Genomic DNA, 22,009 nt, shown 5'->3' on the forward strand with positions numbered 1-22,009 from the left:
AAGCAGCAGAGGAGTTGACCAGAGACAGCTCTGTGCTTCTGCTTTATCTCTGCCACAGGATGTGTATTTTTGTCTGAGGGAGCATCTTCTCCCTGGAAATGCACAAAGTGCTGACTCTTTGGTATGCCCAAAAACCAACCAGGGCAGCAGGCAACGGGGGTGCAGCCTGTCAGGCAGATCCAGCCCCTCAAAAAATGAATTTGTGATGCTGCTTGGTTCATTTATTTTTTGGAACTCACATTATTCTCCCCCAAAAAATTGTGTTTCCACACTGGGAATGTGAATCCGGCACTATGGTGGTGATTAAAACCCTCCTTCAGTATTCACAATGGTGCAGGATTCAGTGAAAGGAGTCAAGGTGTGAACCCACCCCTTCCACCCCCTGACAAAGGAAAGAGAAATCTATAATATGGTGGCTGAAATGCACAGAGGTGATATTCCTTGTGACAAGCCAGCCAAGGACCTCCAAACCAGCACAGTGAAATTTTCAACTGCAGGAATTCCATTACTGACTTTTATGGACCTTCCAGTTCTATATAAGCTGCCTTTTTAATGCAGCCAATCCACAGGGGAAAAAAAAATCTGCATTAGGAATGTGTGGTATTATTCATGTGGCTGCTTTTGCTGTGTTTCAGCATAAAGATTAGTCAAGTTTATGTAAGTATTATGTATCATCTTCATTTTCAATTTCCACATTGCATCTGTGTTGCTTCCACTTGGCTCAGTGCAGAAGCAGGCCCGAAATGCAGCAGTACAAATATATTTATGTGCAATAATAAAATGTTAGGGAACAGCCAGCTACAAAATAAAAATGGTATAAGAGTATTATGTGACCATATAAGTCAGGCTTGTATTGCTTGTAAGTTACTTACATGTTTTAAACCAACCAGGATTTGGTATCTGTTGATTCACCTTTTTTTTTTTGCAAACAAACAGAAAGCACTTAATTAACAATATGAAGCTCATAAGCAAAACAGCATGACTAGAAGAAAAAAAAATAAAGTCAGGATAATTACAGCAATATTGGGCTGAAATTAACTTCAGTTTTTCCCTGCTGTGTTGCTGGCTATAGAGCCTACATAAGTAAGGTAAAATAAATTTTAAAAATGTCTAAAATGTACACCTATGCATGAGGTATTTAAGATGAGCTTACATTATAAATTAAAACCTCACGAAGCCTTACATTGAAATATGAATTCATTTCCTGTGCAAGACTTTGAGTCACGACGTTTTTATCTGTTGGGATTATTTTTACTTATTTTTCCTCTCCACTGTTCAGTGAAGCAAGTCATTAGCATTAAATTACTGTAATGAACAGACACCAGATTTGCTGCAGGTAGTTTATAAAAGGATCACACTTCAGAAGGAAAATAAATGGTTCCTCAGCATAGTCACCTCCTACCAGGAAAAATTTCATAAGTCAAAGTTTGGAGGAACTGCAGCTGTCCATAAGCATATTAGGACTGGGATCAGACAATTAAGGTGTGTCGGTCCTCCTTCCTTTCTTGACCCAAAAGGGCAGATTAAAAGGGCAAGGTGATAGAGACATTTTTGTATCTATTTATCTTTGGCTGTGAAAATAATCCCCCTAAGACCAACTCACACAGGGAGAATTGGAAGCAGCCATGTAGATTTTTAGTAGAAGTATGTCTGAGTTAAAGCATGTATTAAAAAAAAAAAAAAAAAAAAGAAAAGAAATGTAATAAACTCCCCAGCACAGATTTGAAACCATAAACTCTCCAAGATGCTTTCTTTTTGGGTCTATTTATTCCTAATGGAGTGAAATCCAGAGACCAAACCAGAATGCTCTCTTCTTAAAGAGAAATTAGGTACCTGTTTTATGTTCCCTGCAGCAAGGATTTGCTACAATGCACAAATCTTTCTTATAGTACTGGCAGCAAGAGTGCAAACAGCAACCCACTCCCAGTAAAAAAATAAAAATTTAAATTACTTGTCAGCGAACAGACAGTTCAAACCACCACATCTGTAACTGCTCATCCCTAAATTTATAACAATGAAGGGCAAAAAATACTCGAGGCAAGTTCCCAGGAGAAAGTAACTGAACAATCATATTTCCTTCAAGAATGAGCAAGATGGGGGAAAGATGGAGTTTCCAAAGGCACAGCTTCTTCTGTTTCAAGTAACTGGTTTGGTGACTTTTCTTTGGACATCGTGGTCCTGTAAAACAGTCCTGAACTGCCCCGTTGTCATCTATCTCTGTCCTTCCTGCTGGCAGCATTTCCCAGCAATGACAGGAGCCAGTCAAACTTTACATTTTCTAGGAAAATAGAAATGGTAAGATTTATTGCATCTGTCTTTATTTGTAGACATATGAGGAATTTATTATCTATCATGTCCTTGCTTCCCATATATTTGAGCTTGTAGATCAGGACATTTACAATGTCTTGAGATAAGTTTTGCCAATAGCAAATCTGCTTTGCTTTTGTTTTAAAACGTGAAATGTGATTTTTGTTGATTTTCTTGAATGCATATATTTGTCTGCTTAACTGGGAATAGTCATCCAAAACAGAATGAGAGCACTGCAAATACAGATAGAAAGACACAGAGCTTTTCCCATAGTTCCACAAAATCTTTTTTTTCTTGACACATCCTGCAATCTTTTAACTGATACAACCATCCCCAGAACTGTAAATTAAAAATGGCTAGTAGGAAAACAGAACAGCAGCGAGCCAGGCTAATGTTAAAAATTATACTATTGTGTAATTGGACCTGCAAGATATTTCATAGATTTCTATAGTGTGACTTAGCAAGCTCTGCTATTTGTTTTCACTGCCAGAGAATTACTTTTTTAGAAGCTGATCCAGAAACATGAAACCCACATCTATGCACCACTGTATTAATGCTGCTTGGAGGAGCTTTGTGTATCAGAATCACTGAATGGTTTGGGCTGGAAGGGACCTTAAAGCTCATCCAGTGCCACCCCCTGCCATGGCAGGGACACCTTCCACTGTCCCAGGCTGCTCCAAGCCCTATCAAACCTGGCCTGGAACACTTCCAGCAGTCCATGATCAAATCCATCCTCCCCAGTTTGGACAGAAGGCTGTTCTGGGAGACTCTTTTTGCAGAAATCCAGGTAAATTACATCTCTAGCCTTTCCCTTGTCCACTGGTATGGCCACCCCATCAAGAGAAGGCCACTGGGTTGGTCAGGCAGGACTTGTCCCTTGTGTGGCTGTGCTGGCTGCCCCAGATCCCCTCCCTGAGCTCCAGGAGCCTCAGCAGAGCTTCCAGAGGGTCTGTCCCATCACCTCCCCAGGCACAGAGGGGAATTCAGCTGGGTGTTCCCAGGCTCTTCCTTTCCACCCTTTTTGAAGGCAGGTCCAATAGTTCCCTTTTTTCCCAGCCGCCTGGGGTCTCACCTGACTGCCAGGACTTTTCCAGTGTCATGGACATTGGCAGCTCCCCCAGTCAATTCCCTGGGGACCCTGGGCTCCATCCCATCAGGTCCCACAGAGCTGAGCACTTCCAGGCTCCTCAGCAGGCCCTGAGCAGGATCTTTCCTTCCAGGGCAGAGCCTTTGCTCCCCAGAGCCCATCCTGCTCTCCATCCACTGTAGGGCTGGGAGGAGAGGCTCCCTTTGGAGCTGGGGCAGAAAAGCTGTTGGGTGCCTCAGGCTTCTCCCCATGGCTGTCACCTGTCTGCCAGTGCTGTTTGCAGTGGGGGAAACACCTCCTGTCACCTCTCTGTCGTGTTTAATGAAGCTCTAGAACGTTCTGGTGTTATTTCCCCCTTTCCAGGTTCAGTTCCAGCTTCACCTGGGCCCTCTTGAGCCCAGCCCTCCACAACCTCCTGGAGAATTTCATCTTTGGACTCTTCCCAGGTCGCCCGCCCTTGCTTTCTCTGCCTGTGCATTTATTTGCTTCTTTCCTTTGGCCAGCAGGTTCCCACTGACCCATGCTGGTCTCTTGCCTTCCCTGCCCAATTTCTTGCTCCTGTTTTTCAGCTGGCAAGTGACCCAAGGTCTAAAATGAAAATTTAGTTGTGGTGTGACAGCAACCACAGCCTGTGGTGATCTCCTCACACTGAGGTGCCAACCCTAGGTGTAGCTGTCTGTGCTGTGATTTACCATTTCTAGAAAACAAAACGAAACAAAAATTAAAGTTTTATCATACACCTTCCTTAACAATGGAAAATGTAATCTTTCCCCTTTCAGAAACACGCAGAATAATGCAAAATTTATTTGCTATTTCAAAAAAGAAGCCTTGGCTCATTAAGACATCCACATTTAAAATATTTCCTGCAATTTGAGTTAAAATAAGGGTCAAACTTAAATGAGAGCAGACTCATTGGCAAAGAGGCCATGATATTGGCACAATAACATTACAGAGATAAAATAATTTTGATTTCAATTCTCAAATACACTATTTGAGACTAAAGAAACATCTCTGTGAACTGTCACCATGGCCTTTCTAAAGGCACCTACTGAAGACAATATCACTGTGCCAGAAACAGAATGTTTGATATAAGGAGGAGACCCAAAAACTGGAGCATAAATATTTTTTCTGCCAAAAAAGTAACTGTTAAGTGTTTGTTTTCCTTGGAAAAACATTAACCTAGGAAAGTTTCAAGTCACCCAAACTCTTTCATGACTGTGAAAACAAGCATATTATACCATTCTAGTCTGGGAGATTTTATATTTTTAGTTACACTTAGTTAAGCCAAGTTTCCAAACATTTCACTGAAAAATGTTAAAATGGATTTTTCAAGTAAAAATAGCATCAGAAAAAAAAAATTGCTCAGATGCAGTATTTGGGGATGGGCAATAAATGGGAGTAGGAGGAGCAATAAATGGTCCTCCTGATCTTTAAAAATGTTCTTCATTCCAGAGAACTATTCTTCGAAAAAAAGAGGGAATATCAGCCTCTCTTTGCTTAAAGCCCAAGGCAAAATGCTCCCATTGGTGGCAGAAAACAGAAAACACAGTAATTTCCATAATTCAGCTTGTGTACAGCCTGCTTCCACCAGGACTCACTGCTGAGCCATCAGCACAAAAATGACAAAATAAACTGATAAGTTTTGATGTGCAATGAGCTATTTTTGGCATAAAGGACAATGCATTTAAGGGAGATAATTTCTTTCTCTACGCCCAGCTTCGTGGTGTGACTCCAGAAATGTTTAAAATCACTTCTGCAAGGAAAATGAACTGAACCAGAACGGGCTCTCCAGCAGAAACAGATGGTAGCCTTAGGATCTGATCAGGAAAAACACTGTGCCCACACTTTACTTTTACAACTGTGAGTCATCTAATTGAAGTCAGACCTGCAGAGATGCGTACTTCCAGGGTTTGGCCTTTGGCAGTGGTGAGGCAGCTCAGAGTACTGGAGGTGTTTTACAGCAGTGCTCTGCTGGCAGCTCATTTTGGTTAGGATAGATAAATTCAGGGAGCCTGAGCCTCTCCAGCTGTTCTGGTCCTTGACTGCTGCTTGCTCAAATGATTTCCTCCTCCAATTTCACTTCTGTGAAGTGACTGCAGCAAATCTTTCTGTGTTGGGGGTGAAGGAGCCCCAGGTGTGTTCACAGTGTTTTGTCAAGTCAAATGCAGTACATCAAAAATCTCTTTCAGGATGTAAGCAAGATCCTTCTCAAAACCCTATCAGTTTTTAAGGGTTTTAGCCTAAGCTGCTCTTCTTGGGAGGCTGCTCCAGACCAGGATCTTCTGAAGGATGGGGATGTTTTTTCCGATTCTTATACTTAATTTATTTGGGGACAATAATTATCCATCTAGTCTTATCCATCTAATCTACCTTGTACCTCACCTTAAGTAGCACTTTAACTTCACTGATGGCCCTCTTCAGTTCTCCCCTCTGGCTTTCCCCAAGATGCATTTAGAGAGTGACTTTGGTGAGATAAATATTAACCCCCATCTCTCTAAGGTGCTGGATTCTCAAAGGGTTTCTTGGCTTGTCTCAGTCACAAGCCAATATTGACTTTTGCATGAGGTGCTATGCTTAAAGTTCTTGAAATAATTTTTGCTGCCATTGCTGGAGTTATTTCATGTCTTGTTACTCCAACTCCAGTTACCAGTGGATCAGGAACAGGGAACACTGATCACTTTAAGATTTCACTTCACAAAAAGCCAAGCAGGCCAGCATTTTACTTCAAACATGACCCTTTTTATACCTCCTTTTTCTTTTCTTCCCCTGCTCCCCTAAATAGAAATTATCACTCTGAGAGTCTGGATTTATTGCAGAAATAATTGGGCATGTTGACACATTTTAATAGGACAGATTTCAGGGTGTCACAGTGCAGATCTGACAGTTTCATCTGGCCTTACATCTCGTTCTTGGCCAGCAGGGTAGTCCATACCATACTGCCACAGCAATTAATCAGCTCAGGGCTTCATTAGGATCCCTGTGTGGGTACGAATTGCACAAAAGGATCTGCTGACTTAGGTGTTTAGCTATAAATTGACAGTGCCCATTCCATTCCCAAAACAAATGACTGAAACCTAGAAAAAGAAGCAGATTTAGAAGCAGGTGTGCACTGCTTCAGGAGAAAAATAAGTTCTGTGACTGAAATCTGTACACTGAAATTGCTTAATCTTTGCTTTTGACTTATACTTCAGAGCTAGCTAATGAAATCCTTCCGGCTTTTTGAGGTTAGACTGTAGAATTGTGATGGCTTTATTTATTATTTAATACTACTCTTGCCTGTCACAGCCTCATCTAATATTTGAATTGCTTGGGTTTGACTCTTTGTTCATGTGCCACAGGGCATCAGGAGCAGGCAGCCATCAGCCTGTGAAGCAGCTCCACACCATTTTAATCTGCTCAAACTTTCAATCAGGTTTGATGGCACAGTGAAAAATGCTGTCTTAATTCAGTGCACTGCTCTGTCTGTAGTGACAGTCACAGGGTGGGGATAACAGCACGTGCCTTGACATGTGTGCTCCCTCCCTGCTTCCTGATATTCTTCCTCCTTGCTCTGAACTGGGAACTCTTTCTTGCACTACCTGAGTGGCATGGGTGCCAAAATCTTTAAGTCTGTCCTGGGAAAGTGGTGAGCACCTGCAATTCCTGTTGAGGTTAAGGAGAAGAGTACAAATGCCCAGCGTTTCTCTTCCAGGTCACCTTTCAAACAAGTGCTTTTCACATAACCTTTTTTATTTTTGCAGTCTTTAAAACCTTTAAAAGCACAATCTCTGCTATCAGGTGCTTTCAGCTCCTCTTGGTTTTTTGGTGGTTTCACATTGCAGAGACTCCTGGAAATGGAAAACAAGGGGAAGGCTGCAATCAGTCTTTTCAGAAACATCCAGATATAACCTGGAGCTGTTGTGCATAAACCCTTGCTGTTGTTTTTAAGTAAATGGATTGAAAGCTACAAGGCAAGTAGTGTGAGACTTTTACTCACTTTTTAGCATTCCCTTTAAAGTGACAGTAAAATGAAAAGAAGTGCAAATGCAAATGTGTGCCCACTTGTTTTGCACAAGCTCTGCTGAAGAAAACTCTGCTTGCAGCCTGTTGCTGTCCTCCCCCTCACACTGACGGGGTGGAGAGGTGAGAAAATGGCTGTGTTGGGGCTTAGCTGCTTCTTGGGGTAAACTGACCACAGCTGGTTACTATCTGTCCTGGTTAAGGAGCAGAAAAAATCACTTTTGAGCCTTCGTCTTTAAATGGCATCTTCCCTTACAACTTACTCATAGTAATACATAGCTGGTTTAAAGTGCTTTGCACTTCCTTAGCATTTCAGAAGTGTTCAAGCAAGTTAAAAGCCTACATCCTACAAAAAGAAAAAAAAAAAAAAACAAAAAAAAACAAACGAAAAAAATTATCAACATATTTTTTGTGTTGTAAATTCCTGAGTTGTACATGAGACAGGATTTCTACTGCCAATGTGTAACACACTTGCAGAAATAAGAGGACCAAAGTTTTTAGGGATGCATGAGACTCATCTCGTTCTACTGGCCCCAAAAACCCATAAAAGGATGCTGTAGAACAGGTTCGACCAAACCCTACAGCTCACATTGGCAAAAAGTTCAGGGCTGGGTAGTTTTCCTGTTCAAATATTGACTTGTGTGATGACGTTTGGCTTGTTTTTTTTTTTTTTTTTTTTAATTAAAAGACCTCAATGTACTGTTGTAGGAACTTCTTTCACCTCTGTTATCTCAAATCCTGTTTATAGAAATGTGGGCGTGTGGGCTTGATAGCTGTTCAACCCTAACCTTTGCTTCAGCAGCTGACTTTCAGGCACTCTGTTTCTCAAGATTAATACCCGCTTAATAAAAATAACCTTGTGTGCATTGAACTCTGCTTAAATGTGGGGGTATCTGAAAACAAGTTGAAAATGGCTTTGTGAATGTTATGAGCAGAATATAAAAAAAAATCCTAAAATAGTGTGGAAAATGTTAAAATATTTTCTGCATGCTCATTTACACATTAAGAAAGGAGTTTTTCAAAGAGGCCAGTGGGCAAAAAGTAGGGGCAGAACTACTTAACACACTTCTCAAGGCAGCCTTTACCACAGCTGAATAAATGACACAGTGGGTACAGATAAAGGTGGACACCAGCAGGAGGCAAGGGGGAGAAATTCAGATCTCTAGTGTTGCCTAAAAAACAAAGGAAAACAATATTAAGAGTGGTAAGATAAAAAGCAGTTCTTTAATTAAAGCTTTCTGGTGCACAAAGTGTAGGTATGCAAGTGAATGATACAGGATTTCTACAATTTAAAAAATTAATTAGTATTAATTATAATAAGGTTAATTAGTATATTTAGCAGGAATATGCAGTAAGAGACTTGTTGCCCTGGGGTCTGTCCCTTGGAATTGGTCCAAGAAGTTGTTTGCCCTACATTTTGTTATGCCTCTCAAATTCTGGTGACGAACAAGGTTTGCTGGTTAGAAGTTCTCTTCTTGAGAGTGAAACTAAACAGAATTCCAAGAACCTGTTAGAAAGGGTTGGCTTCTTATTCTGAAATGTGAAAGAGGGCAGGAAAAGTGTCAGTGATGGAGAGAGACAGGGAAGACTGATTTGGTGATCAGAATCCAATTTACTGTGGGATAGAAACGCATACATACTATTTTAGGGAAGCTAGTAATGTTTCACTACAATGATTGGGTTAAAGATCACATAAACAAGCTTATGCATTTTAAACATCTCTTGCTTGCAGAAGCCTGGTGTAATCTTTTTCCGGTGAATCTGTCTGATTGAATCTTCTTGCAATCCTCAAAGTTCTGTTTGCTTTTGCCAAGGCATGATGTAATCAAATCTCTTATGTTAACCAGGTCCAAAGTCCATCATCTGTCTTGTGTGCCCCAACATCTCCCCCTTTCTTTTCAACCAAAACCACTCCTTTAATAGCCTTATTAATTAATCTATGCTTAGATTGAAACGTATCATGATTAATAAAATTATCACATATATACCTATCCTAAAAAGAATCTTTTAGTTAAAAACTCCACTATTAAAAGGCTTGGGCTTGATCTTCATAAACTAAAAACATTCCTGATGGCAGCTGCATTACTGGATTTAGAAAGGCTGCCAGAAGTGTAACTGTACCAAAAGGTTTGATTCTTATACACAGGGTGATAGGGAGAAACATTTAAAAAGTTTTAGATGGATTTCTTCCCATGTATTTAAAATTAACCTAAAAATCCAATTTCACAGAATGCAGGTACTCTAATTATTGAGGCTCTGAGGGTGTTTCAGGAGGGCAAGGGATCAAATTTGATACAATTTGATTTGCTTTCAATTTTCTTTAGTGTTAATATGAGTGTAAAGTTCTGGAGGAGCTACAGAAAAGTACTAAGGAGCTATACAGTAAAAACCTACAGATCCATGAGAGGCATTCCCGGGGGACACCGAAAGCCACGTCCACGCTCAGTCCTTGAAGGGGTGGGTTTGTGCTTTGAGCTGAGGGTAAAATAAATCCTCCCTGTGCTGACACCTGTCTTGGCTGTGTTGTGCCTGTGCAGTGGCTGAGGAACCCGGGCCCCCAGCATGAGAAGAGGACTCTCTTTGGGGACATGGTGTGCTTCTTGTTCATCACTCCGCTGGCCACCGTCTCCGGCTGGCTCTGCCTGCGAGGAGCCGTGGACCACCTGCACTTTAGCAGTAGGCTGGAAGCTGTTGGCCTCATTGCACTCACTGTGGCACTCTTCACTATTTACCTCTTTTGGACCCTGGTGAGTATCAGGGGTTTTATTTAAATCAGAGAGGGAAAAGGAAAGGGCAAAAAGGGGAAAATGAATCACACAGAGCGCTCTAGGTGATGGCACGGAGCTTGGCTTCTGTTTGCCTCCAGTGCTGGTGAGTGCAGACTGCACCTGCAAGAAATCTCTTGTTTCCACGCCATTCAAGCTCCCTGGGACACCAGAAAGACAGTTTACTTCGGGGTAAGGATTCTCAAATGCCAAACATCTGTGGGGTCAGCAGGAGGAAGGCAGGGAAGCAGCACGGGGGAGTTCAAGACAGATGCTGCAGTGTTGGGACTCTGGATGCTGAGAATTTTGGATTTTCTGTGCTGGCAGGCACTGACCCTCAGGAGAACACTGCATTTGACCTGAGACCATGGAAAAGGCTTCTAAAATTAAATGATAGAACTGGGAGTATGAGTGTATAGTATGAATAAAAGTGTGTAATATCTCATAGTAGTAAACTTCAAGTTTAAAGTTTTAGATTATAGTAATATATATAAAACCAGATTGAGATTTTAGGGTGAAGATTTGTCCTTCTTCTTCACCTTCCTCTTCATGGGTTTAGGTAGTATTGTGTAATTAGATAAAAAAAGTCCACATTGTGGGCCACAAGTAGTTAAGTATTAAGTTAACAGTAAAAACAATGTAAATGTCATTTCTTACCTAGACAGTTTATCCTTAAAAAGCCTTATAAAGATAGAGACACAGCTCCATTTTTGGTTTGTTAGAGTGAAGAACTATAGAACTCTCAGTTTGTGGGGCTGTAATATAGATAAAAACTAATAAACATCTGAGTCTGAACAAAAGATGCTGTCTCAGGGGCAGGTTGGGTGTTTCCTGCCCCAGCAGCACAGCCTGGCACCGTCTGAGTGCATTGCTGTGAGTGCTCCCCCTCTGCACCCACCCTGCTCTTCCCACTGCACAAAAACAAATGGGTGTGAAATGTCAAAGACAGCATTAACCTGGGCTTCTCAGTGAGCTGCTACACCACGGCTTGGTAAACACAGCCGTCCCCTGTGTTCCTCTCATTTCTGCTGGGCCAGCTGCCTGTCAGTGCACTGGGGCCAGTAAATTACCTCAGTTCAACAACTTGACAGAACAAGTGGCTCTCAGGATGGATTGGCATGAGAGTGACTCGTGCTGGGGTTCAGGATGCAATTTAACCTGCACTGGAAAAGCAGCTCTGGGCAGACCTGGGCACATGCGTGTTCTGACTTCCCCCACATCCAACACTTTTGAATTGTAAAATTGGCAAGATGTTTCATTAGAATAGAATCTGAATCCTCTGTGGCAGCCAAGCTGTTCATCTAATTTTTTTTTTTTTTTGGGTGTGTCTTCATCCTTTGCACATCCCATTTGGTGAAACTCCCTCCTGCAGTGTGGATTCATTAGGGTTTTTTTAAGTCTGGCATTAAATGTGTGAGACAGTATCCTTTGTTCAGACTCAGATGTCTATTAGTTTTTATCTATATTACAGTCCCACAAACTGAGAGTTCTATAGTTCTTCACTCTAACAAACCAAAAATGGAGCTGTGTCTCTATCTTTATAAGGCTTTTTAAGGATAAACTGTCTAGGTAAGAAATGACATTTACATTGTTTTTACTTTTAACTTAATACTTAACTACTTGTGGCCCACAATGTGGACTTTTTTATCTAATTACACAATACTACCTAAACCCATGAAGAGGAAGGTGAAGAAGAAGGACAAGTCTTCACCCTAAAATCTCAATCTGGCTTTTTATATATATTACTATAATCTAAAACTTTAAACTTTAGGTTTACTACTATGAGATATTCAGGGCAAATGTGGGAGAGAACTCCCTAAGGGGATCCTCTACAAAGCATCGGGTCCTCTCCCAACCAGGCTGGGAGAAAAATACCTCCTTGGAGAAGAATGGAAAAAACTGTTGTTTAAGCAATAAAACCTAAAGATTATTAAACAATAAAACCTCTTACCGCTCCAAAAGAATGGACAAACTCAGAAAGTCCCCTCCATGGGCTGTAGCTCAGCTCACTCAGTCTCCTATCAGTCCCTGTGGCGCTGGAAATGCCGCGGCCCAGGCCCAGCCCCTTGGGTCACAGGTGTGAGCTGCCGGTGCTTTTCTGGTGTTCAGTCTGGAGAAGGTCTAAACAGGTCCAAAGAAAAGGGGAAAAAAAAAAACCCAGTGCAGGGAACTTCTTTGCCTCAGCTAGCTAAAACTAACTAAAAGCAAAGGAGAGCTCTGTCCTGCTGTCTGTCCATTTGCAGACATCACAGTCCAGGAGCAGGAATGTGGAGGAGTGAGTGCAGTTTCTGAAAAGAAACTCCATGCTTCTTCTCTCCCCCTTCCCTCTTGGAACAAGTGTTAAAGGTGCAAAACTTATTATTCAGCAAAACCAGAACAGATGACTGGGGATACAAGCATCATACTGTCAAGGCAGGACACTGTGGCATGGCCACATCCTGCAGGCCCAGCACACATCTCTCCCCTCACTCATGGCCCCTCATGGCCCCTCATGCCCCTCATGCCTATGGCCACACTCTGGCCCAGACCCCTTCCAGCAGATTTGCACCCTTGTAAGCTGCAAAGGAGGTGGCACTTTTCAAAAACCTGCATTGGTAGAGCAAGAAACCCCGCCCTGTGCTGAGCCCTGAGGAAAAGGGGGTGTGAGGGGAGCACAAAACCCCAACACTTCCTCACGAGTATCTCCAAGAAAGCTGTGAAAGGGAAATCTCATTTGCCCATTTATGAACCCTGTCTCACCCACGGAGGAATGCAGGCAGGAGGGAAAGCTCAGAGTTTTGTCTCAGCCTCGTGCAGTTCATCTTTTTTGCTGTTTTCTGCTTTTCTGTGAGGCAGCAGCACTCTCCTGAGACAGGCCACGTACTCCAGCAGGGAGGCCACACTTGTTTTTCCTGCACTGCTGGGTGCAGATGTGCCTGCCAGGTATGCAAATATTGTTCAAATTTCCTTTGTGTATGGCTGTCTTAGAAACCAAAATGCTGAACGATTTACCTAGCACACTTAATTCACCATCCCCAAATTGCTGGAAGGGGTAAAAGGCATTTTTTCAGGTGGATTTAATTAGCCGTGACACAATCTTGTTTATTAAGACTACTGCAGCATCTCAGCTTTGGTCCCTGTCACTGGGTGTTGCAGTTGCAGAGTAAGAGGCAAAATCCCTTATATTCACTTTTTAAATTCTACCCCTTCTAAAGCACTCAGGAAAATGTGATATTGGCTCTTGGAGAACATGCTAGTGGTACTGAGCCTTATATAAATGCAAACCTCGGCTGATTTAATCAAAATTCAGTGTCTTTGATGCTCGCTCAGTTGTGGACGGCTGTAATTCCATTTTAAAGTGTTATTTGGGGCAGTAGGAGATGGATGGGCTAAGGGAGCTCTGTGTTCACTTGAGAAGGGCAAGGCAGGAAGGCCTTTTGGGGAGTGAATCTCCAAATGATTGAAGCTGGGAGGCAAAATAACCCTCTTTTCAACGAGGTAGGAAAGCCCCAGCCTGGGTTTGCCTCTGGGAGGGCTCCAGGCTCCCCTTGTCGTGCAGGAAGGAGTAGTCCCCCCCACACAGAAGTGTTAATTTCATCGAATTCTTCAGCAGCACACGCCTTGTCACTTTCAGGAGTGGGAGAATCCTGTTACATAGCTATGGCTGTGCAGGGAATAGCTTCAGAGCTGAGGGGTAAATGACACACAGGATGACACAATATTCCTTTAGGTCCTGGGGAAATGAAGAGAACTAAAACTTTGTTTTACTTGCAGTAAATCAGCTTTCTTTCTCTGGAGGCAAAAGCTGGCATACAGATTATTTACACGCCACAGTTATCCCAGTGAGCAGCAGGGATGCTATCTTTAGCATCCCAGAAGCTGTTTTATCCCTCCCTCTAAAACAGACAAGTTATCCATAAAACACTGCTGCTTTTTACTCTGTATTTTTAACACCCCCACCCCCCCCCCCAAAAGGCACCTGGTCCTCCCAGGAAGAAAGCTCCAAACACAAAAAAGGGATTGTTACTTAAACTACGAATTTTAATTTTAATTTAAATTTTTAATTAATTAAAATTTAATTTTTATTTTTAATTTCAAAACTTTGCTTTCTCTTGTATAACATACATACCCAGTTTAACACTGCAGCTATCACTCAAAGAACCTCATGTTGTGCTGCTTGAAAACGCAACCTGAACTCCAGCTCCCTCTCCTGAAGCTGTCACTACATTTTACAGGGCATCCAGCTTTGCAGGTGTTGGGTTGTTTTCACCCTCCTCACTGCTCCAAGTGATTTCTGCCCTTCCTGCAGTTTCTTTTGAGAAGAGATTTCTCATATTCCCTCATACACACTGTTCCACAGAAACAGAAGATGCAGGATGCTTTCCTTCAGGGGGAGGAGAGGAGGCTGAAAGTTGGGGGAATCAATCTGAAGAGCTGTCTTTGCAAAACTGCTTAGTAAAACAGAAGCTTTATAGGTGTCCCTCAGACAGCTGTGAAAAGGTCCAATTAAAAAAAAAAAAAAGTATTTTTTAGCCCTTATATGACATCATTAAAAGGTACATTTCTTTAGTTAAAAGGTACATTTCTTTAGTTCTTTAGTTCTTTTTGCAGTATGGAAAGGGTTCAGTGCGTGGGTCAACTCCTGCCCACAGCTCAAGAAGAAAACAATCATCACTTGGCACATTTCTCTCAAAATTTACAGTTTGTTGGTAGGTGTTTTTTTTGTTGTTTTGTTTTTTATTAACTGCACATACACATCCTCTTACACAGCTACGACTCCCACAATGCTTGTCTGCCACTACAAGTTGTAAACTATTTTTTAAATACGTGGGGCTGAACTATCTTGCATCTCCACAGCATTCACACATTTCCATGTAAAGGTTGAAATTACCTGATTACAACAACAAAAAATAATTTTCAGAGACAATCTAAACTGAGACACACATGTTGTCAGCTCATTGCCTCTGTGCAAGCCCAACTTTGATGCATTCAGCAGTAAAGTATTGCAAGGTAGAGCACACCTGTGTTCATCTGCCTGCAACCAATTACACTCTTTGTCAATTTAGCAACCTGAGGCAAGAGGGGATATCCCAAATTCTCATTCCATGTGTGCCAAGAGCTCTTGGGAAAGGCAGAGGCAGGCTGTCTGATTATTCAGGCTGTGAAAAAAGGGGAATGAGAGGTAGAACAGTCACAGGCTGCTTTTCTCCTCTGCTCTGGCACCTTGGGGCGTGGTGGGTCTCTGTTTTCACCAGTTCTCACCCCATTTTGTCCCATGGGAGGCATTTGGAGCCCCAGCTGAGTCCTTGCTGGGTGGCAGTGACTGAAGGCAGCTCGTGTCCCTTCTGTCCCCAGGTGTCCTTCAGGTACCACTGCCGGCTGTACCACGAGTGGCGTCGGAACAATCAGCGGGTGATGCTCCTCATCCCAAAATCTGCCAACGTCCCCTCCACCCAGCAGTCCCTGCTGGGCCTGCAGCCCCTCAAAAGGAGCTCCAAGGAGACAATCGTGTGATTTTGGGGTGCAGCTGCACACTAAAGGTGTTTTGTTTTTCCTCAGACCCGTTGGGGTCGGGCAGCGTCCAGCAGCCAGGAATGTGCAATTTGGATTTACAGACTGACTGCAGAGGGATAAATCAGAGTCAGAATTCAAGTCATGGATGCTGCAGTCATCTGTGGCATTTGCTAAGCTGCCAAATGTGTCTAGTGAGCAGGGACCCTATGGATTCTGCAAATATGTTAATTGTTGCGTCGAGTGATGCAAACTTTTTTTATTGTTTAAAGTATTAAACTGTGGTAATTAACAATGCAAAACAGGTTTAAAAAGTGCTTTGTTTTTATGATTTCTTGCTCCTACAGTACTGTTTCTTTAGGCAGCTGGACAGTAACCAATATTCATTTCTGCTTCCTAAAGTGCAGCAATGGCATTTCCTCATTTGATTTTATCTGCAGGTCCATTATACCAATGTTTTGATTATTAAAATCTGTGTGCAATGAGCTCTATAAATTGGCACATTATTTAAATGCTACAAAGCAATTAGAAAATTGTATTACCTGTTTCCTATTTGGCAGGGAAGGTCTGACAGGAAGATTTTTCAGTTATGACTCTAGCATGCGCAAAAGAAAAATTACACAAATTGCAATAATGTTCCTGTCAAAAGTATTATAGCACATAGCACTCAGGAAAAAAAATTTAAAAATTCTACTTTTCCATGAAGAAGCACCACATTCTTCAGTGAAGTGCACATTCTGCTGGTGTGAATTCAAACTTAGCCAACATATCCTGCATTTATACCATGCTGAATTTAACTCTACAGCTTACTTTTGTATAGGGAAAGCTCTGCATACATAATGAATGAGATCATCATATAAGTTTTAGAAAGTGGGGACACATCTTGCATGAAGAACAGCATTATTTTAAAGCAGCAGAAACTCCAGCTTGACAGGTAGGATTTGGCAGAGTGTGTTCAAACCCTGACCTCTCATGGTAGCACTGAGACAAAAAAAAAAAAAAAAAAAAAAATTAAAAATATTTAATAACACAGTCTTCTATGGTGACCACATTGAATTTGGAGTGTAAAACCAGACCTTATTCCTGGGTGACGTTATCTGCTTCCCCTTGGTTTTATGCCTAATTTATTCAGCAATTCACTTCCAGAAGAGACTTATTTTAAATAACTACACAAAATCTCATTGCCAAATGCTGCTAGAATTAGAAACTGATACAGAGCCCCTCTGAACAGATTAATTTCTTGGAATTGTGCACAGAGGGCAGTACCACCATGTGCTTTGTTTTCCAAAAACTGCAGGAACTGAAAATCAAAAGGAAGACATAGCAGGAAGGCTAATAATTTGTTATTCATAAAGTTCGAGGTATTATGGGTATTTACTATCAGACAAGAAGTTATTTGATGTTTTGTGTGTGCTCTGTGGGGGTGAAAAAGCTTAGTACACAAAGCCAAATCTGTTAAATTTCTTTATTCTGTCTGCAGACCAGTCTAGCTGTGAGTATGTTATTTAACAATGTTCTTTGTGACTTTCAGTCATGGGGATAGGAGAATCATGGGGATATAAAGCAATAACAGCCTCGTTCCAACAGAAAGGCACTTACACAATGAGCCAAGATGTGTAAGGAAAGCCATGAATCTGCAGATCTGTACTCATCAGTCTGACAAGGCTGGGTTGCTCATGTTTGGCTGTGAATAACTGCTTCTCTTCCTGAGAAAACTAAACAAGGCTCTGAAGATAAAGATATCACAATCTCTGTGATAGCCTAAGCCCTGTAGTGCTTTATTTTATTTTTTTTAAATACCTTTTCCCAATTGTAAATAATTATTTGGAATGAAGACTGAACATGCACTTAAGTGTAATTCCAGATTTTAAAAAAATATCTGCTGGCCGGGGCAAAGAAATAAAGCAAATCTATCTGGGTAAGGATGCTGTCAGTGTTTAAATACCTACAACACATACTTTAGGAAAGCTTTCTTCAGAACTTTATTACTGCTCTCGAATTCTTTGAAAGAATTGTTATTTTTAGTGAGTGCTGTTGTCAGCTTTGCCTCGTGAAACCAAAAATCAGGGAGATAAGGAATTAAGTGGCAAAACATTCAGGGAAACATTTATTCAAGTGAAGCTGCATGGTCTGTGCACAGAGATTGGCACAGTTTTCTTGGCTCAGCTCATCTGTGCTATTTAATTTTTTTTTTTTTGGTGTGTGTAGAGATATCTTCACTTACCTGAAGAAGGCATATTGAAGCAGACAGAGAGGAAAATGCATAGTCCAGTTTAGCACACACATCACTAACCCCAGTTTCTGTGCTTGATGCAGCAGCACAGAACTGTCTGGTGAAGTCACAGTAGTGTCCCATGGATTTTATTGAGGAAAAAAAGTGGCAGGAAAAATCCAGTCAGACACTTAACATTAAACCCATGGAAAAAAGCACTCTTCCTTGTTTTTCTTAAAACATAAGAACTGGGAGGTGAGAGATATTACTTCTTAATCCTACTCCTGCTCCAAAGTTTTACAGACAGAAGGATCTCCCAGATGGGACCTGATTTTTCTTCCATGAGTTGATGCTGTAGATGCCACACCAAGCCCAAATTTCCATAAAAAACTGGATTATTACAGCAGATTATTAAAATCAGATTATTACAGAATGTTTTCTACAACAACAGCAACATCCATTTCTGTCTGAATAGAAGTGAAAGACAAAATTAGCCACAGCAGAAGCTGCAGCCAGCAAAGCTCCTGGCAATACAATGACACCTTTGTTATGCTCTCCTTAAAAAACAAAATTAATTAAAGAACATAATTAATGACAGGATCAGTGACCACCTTTTTATCTTTTAAAAATGTCACTCAACTTCTCTCTCAGCAACTTTATGCTTTCTTCTCATGAAGCTGACCTTGCCATTTATGTTCCTTTTCCAGCTAAGAGGTTACATGGAAGGAACAGTATTCAACAGTATTTGAGTATTTTAAGCTGCAAATGATAAAAGCAGCCTGTCCTGATTCAGTGTGATGAGTGTAATGTAAAATGAGGAAGTTTTACTTTTTTTATATAATCTTTCCCCTGCAGGACTTGCCTATCACATTACATAAAGATTTAGAAATACCCCAGCTTTCTGTTCAGCTGGAAGGAAGTCACAACAGAAGCAGTTATTAAAGATACTTCAGTTTTTGGTGTTGTTTGGGGTTTTCTTTTTCGTTACTCAACTGAACAGTTCTGCCAGACTGAGACCTCAAAATGTCATTTACATTTCATTTACTCAAACCAGCTTTGCACCAGTACAAAGTCACACAGGGCAAAGTGACAACTCTGCAAAAAGGGACCCGGAGCCAATAAATGCAACTGGCCTTTGATGCAATGGGTACCATCAGAAAGAGGTTTCAGAACAGATACGGGGACAGACTCATGCACTAAGAGAGCTGAAGCTCTCCCTTTGAAACAAACAAACAAACAAAAAAAACCCCTCTGTTAATAATTAAACATCTTTATTTGCTACTTTTTGTGAGATGGAGCTTCATTTAACACAGAACTGGTTAATTAAAGAAGAATTTTCCTTGCAAGCAGAACTGAGCCCTGCCTCTTTACTGCAATTTATTGGGTATTCAAAAGTATCTTTATAACTACAAAGCAAACTCATAGAATCACACAATTTTTAAGGCTGGAAAAGATGATGCATTGAGTCCAGCACCACCACATTGACCACAAACCATGTGCCCAGGTGCCACATCCACAGGTTTTGTTGAACACTCACTGGTATGATAACTCCATCACCTCCCTAGGCTGCCCATTCCACCCCTTCAGTGGAGAAACCTTTCCTAATATCCGGTTTAAATCTTGCCTGGAGCTCCATGGGGAGCCGAGGGCAGGACCCAGCACTTCCCCTGTCTGTCCCTCATCCCATGGATCCAGCCTGGCCAGACCCCTCTGCAGAGCCCTCCTGCTCTCCAAGAGATCCAGTTTAGGGTTAGATCCAAAATTACTGAGGGAAAACTCCAGATCAACAAGGATAAATAATAAATAAATAATAAAAAATAATAATAATAAATAATAATAAATAAATAATAATAATATCTGGTTAAATAATAACCAGAGCTCATCCCAATACTGATGATGACACCTCACTGATACGCCGTGTTATTCCACATTTCAAACTTCGTTTCATGTGCATTGTCAAATGAGACAGCTTTTTCAAAACTCAAGGCTTACATCTTAACCCTTATGCTGCTTTCAGATATTAAATCTTTTGCTGACAGCCTGTCCTCCACACCTAGCAAGGCTATGAAACACTTGTCCTCCTCCCTTTGGTGTTGAAAGGTTACAAAACCAAAGGGAATTTTCTTTATTCTAAGTGTACCAAATACTTTCCCAATAAAACTTGTCAAAATAGAGAACAAATGTTCATATTCTATGTAGAAAATGCCCTTAGGAGCAACAACAAAACACACCACCCTCAAAAAAAAAAATGCTGCAGTTGCAAGGGAAATCAATGTCACTGTTTAATTTCACAGCTTCTATTATTATGCAGAAAGTAAGACTTGCTTGCCAAAAATAATATTTTTTGTTCTGGAAGTGCAGAACAGCTATGAAAACTCACATCCATGAGTTAATTTTTAATGGTAGGAAGATTCTATCAGTCAATCATCTTAAGCTGTAATGTGCCTTATTGATGACCCAAATGCAGCTTTTCTTTGGGGTCAATCACAGTGTTTTTATCCCACAGAAACCCTGTATTTATGCAAACCTGCTAAAAAGAAACTAGGAGATCAGCAAAAGGCTCTGAGCAATAAATGCACACCAAGCAAAACCAGAGCTAAAATAGCAAACTTCTGCCATAATCCTGTGATGGAGCCAGTTGAGTATTATAAATAATTAAGTGTCCCAGCCTTTCCTTGATGTCCAGGAAAGGCTAAATAAGCATTCACATCCATCACACACAGCCTCCCCTCCCTTTCTAAAAATCAGCACTTATTCCCACTTGTCCTCTTTGGGACAGGGGCTTTAAGAGCTTTTATTCTCCATCAGCTACTTGATTTCTTTGCCTGGAGAAAAATCCTTCATAGTTATCATGTGGCCATTTCTGTAAAAGCAGCAGCATTTAACTTGAAGCACAGATACAGCTTACAGTGCAATATAAATATGAAATGCAGTGTTTCACAGATAAAAACCATTCTTTTCAGTCCAGAAACCCCCAAATTGAAACACTGATAAGACAAATTTTCATGGGAAAAAATTAAACTAAGATCAGCATTTAAAATTGCACAATAGAAGGAAATGAATAATTAGCATCTGTTGAACAGAATTTATTGATTAATTTCTCTGTCCAGATTTTGCTGTCTGCTTGGACCAATATGATGTAAAATCATGAACAAGGAAATACAAAGCAAAAACCAATTTTTAGCACAAAACTGCTGTCAACTGCACCATAAACTAATTTGTACCAGTTTTGACTACACTGGGGTTTCATAATGAACACTGGAAAAAAAGAATGCAGTTCACAGGTTTGCTGCACAGGTCAAACCACTTGTTTCCTAAACTCCTAATCTGTTTCTTACAGGAGTGAGTGTATTTAAACAGAAACATTTCTGGTAAAGTGTTTATCCAGCTACAAGCAGCAAATTGCTAAAGAGTTTTCAGCTGTAGGAGGATGCAATTTGTATCTTATGCCAGAACCAATGATAATCAAGTTACGGAACTTGCAGGGAAGTGCAGGAAGTGCTGGGTTGTTGCTGTACAAGTATTTAAAAAAAAACAAGCAAAACAAGACCTCCACCTTGTGGCAGCATGTTTCAGTGGTGTTTCCCAACACTCCCTTCTTCTAATTTACAGTAATTCCTACCACAGCAATGAAAAAAGGAAGAATTATTCTAAAATCTGCATTTCTCCTATTGTCATCAGAGAACAGGTTCTACAGAAGTGATAACCAAGAATTTGATTATGCAGGAAGCTCCCTACCGTAACTTTAGATTTGTACATCAACCCCTCCCTTTCTACCTTCTGCTGGCACATGGTTGAAATTCCACCAGAAAAGGGCTCATCCAAGGTGAAAGACATATTAAAAAAAAAAAAAAAATCTTAATTTTGCCTTGAAAAAAAAATCCAGTCAATTAAAAAAAAATTCCAATCAACTTCCAAAATTCTGGCTGTGCATTTGAAACAATAAATTCAGTCTATGTCAAAGATAACTATTTTACAGCACTTCTAAATTTCTCTTTATATTACTTGTGCTATATTACAATGTGCTTGCTCACATGGCTTAGGCTGATACGTGCAGGATGCAGTAAAAGCCAGTCAGTAAGAACAGAACCATGAGCCAAGATGAGCACAAATGCAACAGAGTGTGAATAAAGCTCTAAAGAATTGATT

The 22,009-nt window shown here is 40.9% G+C and overlaps 1 protein-coding gene across 6 annotated transcripts in view; it reads left to right on the forward strand.

Moving 5' to 3' along the window:
- Positions 1 to 17,413, forward strand: part of MARCHF3 (membrane associated ring-CH-type finger 3) — a 61,178-nt gene extending 43,765 nt beyond the window's left edge. For all 6 annotated transcript variants that reach the window (XM_050987224.1, XM_050987228.1, XM_050987225.1 and 3 more), the window contains 2 exons: positions 9,931 to 10,140; positions 15,493 to 17,413. In XM_050987224.1, coding sequence (XP_050843181.1) covers positions 9,931 to 10,140; positions 15,493 to 15,651 — 369 coding nt within the window. In that variant the 3' untranslated portion in view covers positions 15,652 to 17,413. The remainder of the gene's footprint in view (positions 1 to 9,930; positions 10,141 to 15,492) is intronic.
- Positions 17,414 to 22,009: the final 4,596 nt, after the last annotated feature.

Source organism: Serinus canaria, chromosome Z (genome assembly GCF_022539315.1).
Source record: "Serinus canaria isolate serCan28SL12 chromosome Z, serCan2020, whole genome shotgun sequence".
Taxonomy (NCBI): domain Eukaryota; kingdom Metazoa; phylum Chordata; class Aves; order Passeriformes; family Fringillidae; genus Serinus; species Serinus canaria.